Below are 12168 nucleotides of genomic sequence, written 5' to 3' on the forward strand. Positions count from 1 at the left end.
ATTTATTGCAACATTTCTCTAAGAAGCAATTCTTCTCAAAACCAAATTATTTAAAGTAAGGTATACATTAATGTAGTACTAAATCTATTAACTACTGCTGTACTTAAATCAGTTGTCCAGATATGCAAGTGTGAAATTGATGAGGGACACTGAAAAAGTGCAATATTGTAGTTATTAAGATCGATGATATAAAGATGATATTTGAACAAAATATTTAATAATTCTTTGCATAACTATTTCCAGCAAACGCCTCACCTAACCACATATTAACTTGTTTCACCTCATGTCCTGTATTGAAGTTCACAGTTAAATTGTTGCATTTAAGTGCTGAACATACATGGTAAATTCCAACAGGTATGGTGGGGGGGGTGGGGGGGTGGGTGTCAAGGAGCATAACTCTTGTTACAAACCTGGCACAGAATATCACATGATTAAATTGATAAAAGAAAATAGACCTTAGGATATTTTCTTTAAATGCAAAACTTTTAGGGACTTGCTGGTAAGTGAAATGGATGAGTTCAAGGAGAAATTTTAAAAAAATGAAAATCTATCTCTCCAGCAGCAGTATGAGAAGCTTAACTCCAAACGTTAATAACACACTTATAATAACCTGTTGACTATTGGCCTTGACAAATGTAACAGTACTAGGCCCCAATGACTCCTGTGTTAAACTGACATTAATAACTCCCCTTTCACCACTGGATTACAGCTTAATGAACATTTAAATGTGGGCCCATGAAAAGAGCTGTATCAGTTCAAGAGAACTGTCAGTGGTCGTGTTTTTGCAGCTACTGTATTTAAAAATATACTTTAGCATATTTGTTGCTGTTTACATATAGTATTATAACAAACGCAATACAGTACATAACAGGTTATGTTTAAAAATACAATTTCTCAGCTCAATAGTCACAGTAAATTACTGTATTCATGAGGACATTAAGCATGCATTTACATAAACAATATATTAGATTTTAAAAGAAATTATACATTTAAATGTCTTTTTTTAAAATCTACGTACACCAATTAGAATCCGACAAGTGACATACCAGTAATGAGCTTACACATGTTCCTGACCATTTTTCTTAGATATCACCGTTTCTAAAATCTCATTTCAGATATCACACATCATTTAAAATAAATTTAAGGTTAGACAACAAAAACCTGAATTAACCTGTCTTCCCATTTTTGAATTTTAAAATCTTTTAGTCCCATGTAAAATATACATCAAAAAGTAAAAATTATCTTGAAATACATTTGTTCTTTTTCTCAGTGTGGAAGAAACTAAAAGATGGCTGGCCAAGAGTTTATTTATCTATCCCTTGTATCAGTCCTGTGCCTTGATGGTTTCTTGGTAAGCAGGTTTTTATGCACTCTTCATATGAGCTGAATCTGTTTTTGTTACCCTGGCAACCTCGATAGAGAAACTGTTCGCACTGTCTGGTATCCGCATTAAAGAACCACCGTCTTACAGGGGTGTTACAGTTCCCATGTTTTCTGGGCTGCTGGCAAATTGCTGCCGAGGAAAATAATGAAAAAGTAAATCTGAATACATTGCCAAAGGAAGTAGTTCAAGAATCCAACTTATTAATGATGAACCAAACAATTCAACTTTTATGATAAGTTCTTGTTGCAGCTCTGAAAAAAACACTGATGTTCAATTCAAACTCTATTTAAATGGACATTTCAGACATTTGATACTGTGCTAGGGTTTAATTGTAAAACTAATCAGTTAACAACATCAAGGGAGATGTATTTTGCATTCAATATAAATAAAACAAATTCTAATGGAAAGAACCATGAAGAATAAACTAAAAGTCTTCAGGACCTGCTGCTTCCATTCCAGGGATTTAGAAGAAACAGGCGAAGAAATTGAAGAAGCTTTAGCTTTTCGGTTTTCTTGAATCACAAATGTTGCTGTTCGAGATAGTGAGAACTGCAGATGCTGGAGAGACAGAGTGGATAAAGAGTGGAGCTGGAAAAAACACAGCAGGTCAAGCAACATCACAGGAGGAGGGAAGTTGGCATTTCAGGTTATCAGGTGACTACAGTTAAAACCTTAAGGACAGAGTGACTAAAGCTCTTGAACAATTATGAGTCAATTAGAAAGAGACAGCAGAGCTTTGTTCAGGCTGTGTCACATCTCATTAATTAACTTGACTTTTTTTTCAGGAGATTGCTCCAAATGCAGATATGAGAGCATTTATGGATTTTACTGAAAAATTCTAAGTTTCTATAAGCACTTTACATCAGATTTCTTACAAAAATGAGAGTCCTTTGTAATGGAAGTTGACTTTTGAATAGGGTTGGAAATTGGTTGGAAGGTAGAAGACAGAAAATTAGTCAGAAGACAGTTACATTGTAAAGGAACAGGACTAGCAGTGTATGCCAGGGATCTGTTCTGCAACCTCAACTCTTTTAAGTTTTCATTACTAAGTTGGATATACAACATAGACTAGAAATGCTAGAACCAATAGACCAAATTACCCTTCAAGCCCATTCCACCATTCAATATGATGATGACAGTTCCTCAATCTCATCTCCACTTCCACACCTACCTCCCGTATCTCTTAACTCCCTGACAACAACAAATTCTCTATACCAGTCTTGAATAAACAAAACATTAGAGCATCCATCATTCCAAGGATTCATAACTCTTACTTTTCAGTGAAGAAATTTCTCCTCATCTAAGGCTGAAATGATTGCCCCATAATCCTGAGGCTGTGCCCTTGTCTTCTAGATTCTCTAGCTTCAGAACCATCTTTCAATGTCTACCCTGTCACAGTCTGTCAGAAACATGTGTCTGAATGAGATTATACCCCATTCCTCTAAAACCTAGAAAGTATAGGCTCACTTAATTTTTTATTTTACTGCCTCTTCTCATAGCAGAACCCTACCATCCTAGAAACCAATCTAATTCATTTTTGTGTTACCATCTCCAAGTATATCCTTTTAGAGATCAAAACCAAAGGCCTCTGCAGAGATCAATACAACTGTAACAAATTTACCTGATTCTTGTTTTCTGACTCTTGCAATATGCCACTTGATTTATTAATTGCTTGCTGTATCTCCATGCTAGCATTGCATTTTTCTTATGTGTACATCCAAGTATCTTTGAACATCAACATTTAACATGCCATGTATTTTTAAAAAGAGTACTTAGATTTTAAATTAGATTCCCTACAGCGAGGAAACAGGCCCTTTGGCCCAACAAGTCCACACTGACCCTCTGAAGAATAACCCACCCAGACCTACTCCCCTACTCATGCACCTATGGGCAATTTGGCATGGCCAATTCACCCAACCTGTACATCTTTAGATTGTGGGAGGAAACCCACGCAGACATGGGGAGAATGTGCAAACTCCACACAGACAGTTGCCCAAGGCTGGAATTGAACCTAGGTCCCTGGTGCTGCGAGGCAGCAGTGCTAACCACTGAGCCACCGTACCACTCAATGTTTTACTTGTTCGTATCAATAAAGTGAATATCCACCTCTCCACATTATACTCCATATATCATCTTGTTGCCTACTCACTTAATCTGTAGAAACCTCTTGACTCCTTGAGTCATCCTCACATGCATTCCCATTTTGTTTTGTATTGTCAGCATTACTCTTGGCCTCGTCATCCAAGTGATTAATGTAAATTGTGAACAGTTGAAACCCTCACATTAATCCTCACCATTTAAAACCTCCAAACTTGAAAAAAAAAATTATTTTGTCCTTGTTTTCTGCTTCCTATCCAGTAACCAATCCCTCCACGTGAATATATTACCTCCAACCCCATCATCCCTTATTTAAGCATGTAAAACCTTTGTGTGGTACATTATCAAATGCCTTTGGAAAGGTAAATAATAACTTCTGGCTCCCCTTTATCTAACCAATTAGCTACATCCTTAACAAAAATTCCAATGAATTTGTCAACACAATTTCCCTTTTGTAAAACTATGGTAACCTTGTCTCACTAAAATTTGATTAAATACATTAAGGCTTCCTTAAAAATAGGTTCCAATATTTTAATTCTGATTGATGTCAGATTTACTTGGCTTATAGTATCCTTTCCTAAATAAAGTTGTTACATTTGCTAACATACAATTTTCTGGGTCCATTCTTGAATCTCTGAAATTTGGAAAATCATAAATTGCGGATTCATTACCTCTGGAATGCATTTTAAAAGTTCGAGCTTTAGAAACAGTGTCCCCAATTCATCAATTGCGTTATAGCCAATTGGTATTAATGAAACATGCATTATAACAGAATGACCTGTACAACACAATTTTCAAAATGCTGGAAGAATGAAATTAGAATGAAAATATAGGGGTGGCACAGTGGCTCAGTGATTAGCACTGCTGCCGCATAGCACCAGGGTCCCAGGTTCGATTCCAGACTGAGGTGACTGTCTGTGTGGAGTTTGCACATTCTCCCCATGTCTGTGTGGGTTTCCTCTGGGTGCTCCGGTTTCCTCCCATAGTCCAAAGATGTGCAGGTCAGGTGAATTGGCCATGCTAAATTGCCCATAGTGTTAGGTGTATTAGTCAGAGGGAAATGGATCTGGGCGGGTTACTCTTCGGAGGGTCGGTGTGGACTGGTTTCCACACTGTGGAGAATCTAATCTAAAAAAAATACACTGCAGCACAGTAGCTGAAAGATCTTGATATGTAGATAGGCAGGCTGTTTAAGATGACAGCAAAATTCCATAAAATCCAACATATTATACAGTATCTTTGGTCTTTAAATCAGAGATATAAAGTCTACAAGCAAATTATTCGTGATGAAATTGTTCAAAACTGTAGATTTGAGTTAAATGCTGTTTTGAAGTTTTGGCATTCTATTATAGAGTCAGACCCGGAAACAGACCCCTCAGTCCAACCAGTCCATGCTGTACACAAATCCCAAACTAAACTAGTCTCGCCTGCCTGCTCCTGGCCCATATCCCTCCAAACCCCTCCTATTCATCTATTTATCTAAGTGTCTTTTAAAAGTTGTAACTATGCCCACATCCACCACTTCCTCAGGAAGTTCATTCCAGTTTATATCATATCATGGGAAGAAAAAGCAGTGAAACAGATGCACTGTAGATTCATTAGAATGTTCCTAGGAGTTAGAGGTTCCAGTTATGAAAAGAACATTGAAAAATGGAGCATTTCAATTTTTACAGCTAAGAATGTAAAGAGTTGACCCAAAACTGGTCTCCAAAATGATGATAAAGACAAAAAAACAGTAGATGCTTGAAATTTAAACCAAAAATAGGGAGTGCTGGAGAGACTCAGCAGGTCTAGCAGCATCCATAGAGAGAAAACCAGAGTTAACCTCATAGTCCAGTTCTATTACATTTTAATGTGGTAACTTCTCAATAGAATCAAATTTGCCTGAATGCTGTAAAAGAATTCAGCCAAGATTACTATCCTGATTGTGAAGAAAAGCTATCCCAGGTAAATCATTTTCACTTAATTTCCTTTATTGCATGAAAGAATTATAAAGTTTGTCAAATGTAACAGCCTTATGGAAAGTCATACTGACTGGTCCTGAATAATTCATGTTACCTCAGATCCTTAGTAATTTCATCCCATATTATGGATACTAGTCATTTAGCTGCAACTGATGTACAGCACAGTTTTGTGTTTTCAACCTTGGTATAGTTTTCAAGAAATCCTTCTGTGGTAACTGAACAATCAGAAGTACAATGCATAGGACATAACAATGATGGTTGACTATAATCAGAATAACAGGAGTTATTCCGCATTGAAAACACAAAGTATAACTTAACTAGTGAAGGAATGTTGACATAGTTCCAAGTCAGGATGGTGTGTAGCTTGAGAGAGAAACTTGCAGACAGAGGGATTCCTGTGTTGCCATTGTCCTTCTAGGTGTTACAGAGCATGGGTGTAAAGGAGTCTTGTTGAAAACTGTAGTGCATCTTGGAGATGGTGTACATTGCTGCCTCTGTGGTGGTGCCAGATGAATGTTTATGATGATGGATGAGATGTCCATTCAGTGGGTTGCTTTGTCTTGGCAGAGTGTTGAGCTACTTCAGCGTTGTTGGAGCTGAACTCATTCAGGCCAGTGGATAGAATACCATAGTGCTCCTCATTCTGGCTCATAAATGGTGGACAGTCTGTGCTAAGTCAGGAGGTAAGTTACTCCCCTCAGTATTTCCAGTCTTTGATACAGCATTTGTGTGGCTACTTTAAGTAAGATTTTGATTCGTAACCACTAGGATTCAGTGCTGCATTGTTGGAAAAAGACATTTTGTCAAAGCTTTTTGCCTTGCAATCATTAGGACGCTTTGCAAGATTACCAATTTAAGGTGAAAACCAACATACAAATTGCATGAGACAATTGGTGGAGGAATTGCCAAGGAGAATGCACCCATCAGTGCTGATTGATACTTAACAGCCAGACTTTGTTTAAATTTTAAACCGGCCAGAATGACTCTGATTGTTGAGGGCATTGCCCTGATAATTAACAAGAGAATGACAGTCATCTATTTGTTCAGCTGAAACAGGTTCAGTGCATGTACATGTACTTTCTGCCTGAATGAGGCACTTATGTATCAATAGACGTAGCTTCCAGTACACGCTTCTGTACCACACTGTGAACCTGATTATCTTAAGTTGGTCATTGTCATAATTCATGATTATCTGGCAAATGTCACCCAATTGTAGGATCACATTTCATGTTCAACATGAGAGCCTGATTCCTGATGAAGGGCTTGTGCCCGAAACATCGATTCTCCTGCTCCTCGGATGATGCCATACTGTTGCGTTTTTCCAGCACCACACTCTCGACTTTCACGTTCAATAGTTTGTTGTGAGTTTTGCACGTGCAAGCTGGTTGGGTGTGGTTAGTCCTTGCCTGTTGCACACATCTGAAAGGGCACTCTGTTTGGTATGATCCACCAGTCTTTTGAACTACATACTTGGCATCACACTGGCACTGAAATTCATTCCCACATTACTGATTTGTGAGATAGGCAGAACATCTTTATCAGCATCCTGTCAGTGGAGTACACTGCTACTTAGTAATAGCGTAAAGTAGCTAGTTTCACCTGTTGCTCCAACAATTCCTTTTTATTACAGATACATCCTGTTAACCAGTCAAACAATTTGATGCAAGTTATTGGTTTAAAGGCATATACATATTATACTGGAAGTTGAATAATACCTGCCCTTGCCACTCCTTGAATGTTTCGATCCACTAGTTCGCACTGAGGTCCAGTGTAGCTTTCTTTACATAAGCACATATTAGGCCGCACACATACACCACCATGCTGGCACACTGGATCACATTTTGCTGTTAAAGAAACAAAAAATCTTTAGTACACAAAAAACTTCAATTTGCTAAAGATTAATTGTCTTTATACATAGCATGGTTATGTACAAATACAGTCAAAAATAGTTATATTATGCAAAGTTATATTATACTTTACATGTGACTGGAATTTATTTTTGTTATTCATTGGAAATAGATAATAACATAATGTGCGTGATTTAGAAGGATATTGCTGTAAAGGCAAACTACATTGAACTCCTGGTCTGAGCCAGATTGTACAGGTAAGTTCAAGTCCAGATCAGCAACCTTTCTGTTTGGTAACTACCATCACATGTCTGTGGTAGCAGCCCATACGATGACAATCTCAGGTGTGTTGGGGTTGGGGTGAGGACTTGGGAGAAGGTGCTTAGGCTCTAAACTAATTGAACTTGGTATTCAGCCCTGAGGGTTACAGGATTCCCAAGTGGAAACTGGCAGGATGTTCTTCCAGCTTGTGCTGAGCTTTGCCGGAGCAATGCAGCAAGCCTGAGACAAAGATGTTGGCCAGGGAACATGGTGGTGTGTTGAAGTGTCAGGCAACAGGATGCTCAAGGTCATTTTTGAGGAGAGACATAGATATCCTGAAAATCGGTCACTCAGTGTGCATTTTGTCTATCCAGAGATCATATTGTGAGCACCGAATACAATAGTGCAGGTAAATCACTGCTCTACCTGGAAGGTGTGTCTGTGGCTTTTGGGTAGTGAGGAGGAGGGAGGAAGTAAGTGGGCAGGAGTTATACTTTCAGCGATTGCATAGGAAGGTGCCATGGAATGTGCTGAGTGTTGGGAGTAGAGGAGGAGTGGACCAAGGTGTCTTGGAAGTTACACTCGCGCCTGAAGGCTGACAAGAAAGGGGAGGGGAACATCTCTCTGGCGGTGGCATCCTGCTGGAGATAGTGGAAATGGCGCTAATGATCCTTTGGATATGGATGCTGGGTGGATTGCAAATAAGGGCCATCTCTGTTGTGGGAGGGAAGAGAAGGGGTGAGGGCTAAAGTGTGGAAGATGGGATGGACATGGCTGAGGGCCCTAAGAGGGAACAGATGAAGGTGGGAGCACAGTGGAAATTGGAAGCGAAATTGATAAAAGTTTTCCAATTCTGGATGACAGAGGGAAGCAGCAGCGATGATGTTACTGATGAACAGGAGAAAGAGTTGAAGGTGGGGGCCAGAAAAGGACTGAAACAAGGCATGTTCCACAAAGAGATGAGCATAACTGGGACCCGTGTGGGTGTTCGTGACCATATCTTTGATCTGAAGAAGATCAGAGGAGTTAATTGTTCAAGGTGAGGCTGATTCGGGCCAGGTAGAGGACGGTGGTGATAGATGGGGACTATTCAGGCCTTTTTTGCCAAAGCCGGAGAGCTCTGATACCGCCCTGATGGGGGAATGGATGTGTAAAGGGAATATATATCCATGGTGAAGAAGAGGTGGCCGGTGCCCCCCAGTCTGGAAATTCTGAATCTGATGTAAAGCGACAGAAGAATTGCGGATGTAAGTGGGAAGAGTCTGGACAAAGGAGGAAAAGTCAAGTCAAGGTAGGAAGACATGAGACCTGGAGGGCTTGAGCAAGCAGAAATAATGGGTGTGTCTGGGCACTCCTGTTTGTGTATTTTTGGAAGGAGGCAGAAGCAGGCTGTGTTTGATGAAGAAACTATGAGGCTGTTCGGGGAGATCACCAAATGAAACAAGATCAGTGATCATTGTGGATACAATTGCCTGGTGTTCACTGGTGAGTTCCTCCCTTCTTGACATCTGTTTATATTTCTGGGAATAGGATGGCCACCAATATCCACTATAAATCCACCGTAAACCACCGTGACTATACATCCTCTCACATTCTGCTTCCAGTAAAGACACTCTCTTAGATTCAATTTCTATTTTCCTAGTTTCTGTCTCTGTTGCAACAATCCCGATGATGCCAGCTTCTATCAGGGGGCCTCTGAAATGTCCATCTTCTTCCTCAACCGAGGATTCCCCATGACCACGGTTGACAGGGACCTCATCTGTGTCCGACCCACCTCCTGCATTTTGGCCCTCACCCTTCTCTTCCCTCCCACAACAGGGATAAGAATCTCCTTCGTCCTCACTTGCCATCCAAACAGCATCCACATCAAAGAAAGGATCATGAGCTGCTATTTCCACTATGTCCAAGCAGGGTACCACCAGCAGATACAGTGTGAAAGTCATAATCAAGGGAGCACGCTCTGAGCTATATACAATGTTGCTTCCCCTTAGAACGGTGAGATCAAGAACAGACATCGCAGAGCCAATGGGTTGAGTAAAGGGACGAACTGTTTGACAACAATGTCTTGTTAGGTTCCTAATCACAGCTTGTGTGGGATTAGTGCATCTAGCCTGCAAAGGGAAAGCATCAAGAAATCTGTGTGTCTGTCTCTCTCTCTCTCTCTCTCTCGTGGGGGTACTAAAAATCTCCAGTAACAACTAGCTGTCCTGTTTCTTTGTAAATCCCCTGACGGAGGAGTAATGAAAGCATTAATTCCTAACCAGTGAATGGAAGAGAGAGTGTGTGAACAACAGTAACAAAAAAATGAAAAAGAAGATATTGAAAGAAACAGCTCTTCAATTGCTGTGGTTCAGACTGGTGCTATTGAAGTGTATAGCTCTGATTTTCTTTTTCTCTTTAACCTGACTGATGATTGAGTTCGTCAGTCTAGTAAATTGGGGATTTTGGGTTGTTTGACTTAAATCTGTTCACATTAGTGATGACACCAAGAAAAGTGGGGCTTGCTTTGCAGCACACCAGACCAGAGATTTGCGATAAAGTTTGGGAACTGGTGGGTGGGATGTTTTGGAACCAAGTCAACGTAAGATTGAATGTGGAGTGAGTGAGTGACAAAGAGATAAAAAGAAACACTTGGATCGATTCTACTAAAAATGTGATTGCAATAACTCTACAGGGGCCAGTATCCCGTCATTAACTTGCCTTTTATTTACAAGTGGCGAGTCTTTGACACTGATTCAGCTCCCTCAGAGCCAGCTCTCAGAGTGAACAGAACCTCTGGCACCCCTATTTATATCTGTCAGCCAGAGCTCTCTGATTGGAATAGATTAACAGCCCCAGTCAGGGAACTCATATTCTATGAGGTCAAGCTGGCTGACCTCCTTACAGTCACTGCAATTAGAAACTGCTAAAGCTATCCTGCAAGAGGAAGATACGTTCCTAACAAACATACAACAAGTCACACAATCAGACTGATTGGAACTGGCAAATAAATTAGAACGAGAATTGCCTAAGAAGGCACAAATAAAGATCGAGCACAGCATTTGAGTTTGATAGAAAGAGAGAGAGAGAGAGAGACCAGGTATTCCAAATAGTGGACCATCAGAATTCGTTCATACTGAGTACAGTTAAATCATTTTCAGAATGAGGAAGCAAAAGCAGCTGGCCTGGAGCTGGAAATGGAGAGCGATTTCCAAAGGACAGAAAAAGACAAACAGAGAGCAGAACAAAAAAAAAGGAACGTGAGAATTCAAATTGAAATTGAAATAAGAAGGATGTAACTAGACATTAAAGAGACTGTAAAAGGGAAAGAAATTGAACAGAAACTCCAACAGCTCAAGGGCATCAACGACATCAACGACACGTGCTATTTCTTCAATGCTATCAGGATAATGATTCAAGCATTCAAGGATTCTTTAAGACACCAGCTTTGAGGGGATCTCCCCAAAGACAGAGAGACAGTCAATGCTCACTAGAGAGAATAGTTTGAAGAACCCCTCAACTGAGACTCCAATTTTGATTTGAAAGCCCTTCACTTCTTTCAGGTCGGCAGTAAAGCACTGAACAGCTGAAAAGCAACAATGACTCCAGATTAAATGAGATCCCTGCCAAAAATTCTGAAGCATGGCAGAAATATACTGTTGGCATGGCTACACAACCTCTTAACGGTTATCTCAAAAAAGAAGTACTTTTTTTTGGTCATTCACAGGATATAGGTATCACTGGCTATTATTGTCCATGGTTCTACATTTGGGGCATCAGACTCAAAACGTTAACTCTATTTTCTCAGCACATATCCTGCCAGACTCGTTGAATTTCTCCAGCAATTTCTGTTTTTACTTTTTTCAGGTCTCCAGCATCCGCAGTTTATTAAAAATTGTACCAAACACTCCTATTTGGCCTTTTCAACCTCACAAAATCTTTTAACTTTCAAATGTGAAGGTTTATGAAACAACCCAAAATTTTGCTACCCTCAGAAATTTGCCATCGTTCAAAGTCTACTCCACGATGACCCGCATGCCATGATTGTCATCAATGGCACTATGGAGAACCTATCTCTGTGAAATCTGGATTCAATGACGGCTGTATCATTGCACCAAACCTTTTTCTATCCTACTGAAATATTGCATACTACCTTCAAACGAATTACCGACAGGTATGGTAATAAGTCATCAAATGGGAAACTTAGGTATGTCAGAAAGGCAAGGTCACGGTGATCATGGGAGACTTCAATATGCAGGTGGACTGGGTAAATAATGTTGCCAGTGGATCCAAAGAAAGGGAATTCATGGAATGCTTACAGGATGGCTTTTTGGAACAGCTTGTCATGGAGCCCACAAGGGAGCAGACTATTCTGGACCTAGTGCTTTGCAATGAACCAGACTTTATAAAAGATCTGAAAGTAAGGGAACCCTTAGGAAGCAGCGATCATAATATGGTAGAGTTCAGTCTGGAGTTTGAAAGAGAGAAGGCAAAATCGGATGTAATGGTGTTACAGTTAAATAAAGGTAATTATGAGGGCATGAGAGAGGAACTGACAAAAATAGACTGGAAGCAGAGTCTAGCGGGGAAGACAGTAGAGCAAAAATGGCAGGAGTTTGTGGGTATAATTAAGGAC

At 39.9% G+C, this 12168-nt stretch overlaps 1 protein-coding gene across 3 annotated transcripts in view; it reads right to left on the reverse strand.

Moving 5' to 3' along the window:
- Positions 1-200: 200 nt before the first annotated feature.
- The window catches only part of hhip (hedgehog interacting protein), a 159716-nt gene continuing 147748 nt past the window's right edge, over positions 201-12168 (reverse strand). For 2 of the 3 annotated variants that reach the window (XM_072571620.1, XM_072571612.1), the window contains exons 13-14: positions 7161-7289; positions 201-1513 (exon numbers count right to left, since the gene is read on the reverse strand). In XM_072571620.1, coding sequence (XP_072427721.1) covers positions 1305-1513; positions 7161-7289 — 338 coding nt within the window. In that variant the 3' untranslated portion in view covers positions 201-1304. The remainder of the gene's footprint in view (positions 1514-7160; positions 7290-12168) is intronic. The other variant, XM_072571629.1, reaches the window with a different exon arrangement.

Source organism: Chiloscyllium punctatum, chromosome 1 (genome assembly GCF_047496795.1).
Source record: "Chiloscyllium punctatum isolate Juve2018m chromosome 1, sChiPun1.3, whole genome shotgun sequence".
NCBI lineage: Eukaryota > Metazoa > Chordata > Chondrichthyes > Orectolobiformes > Hemiscylliidae > Chiloscyllium > Chiloscyllium punctatum.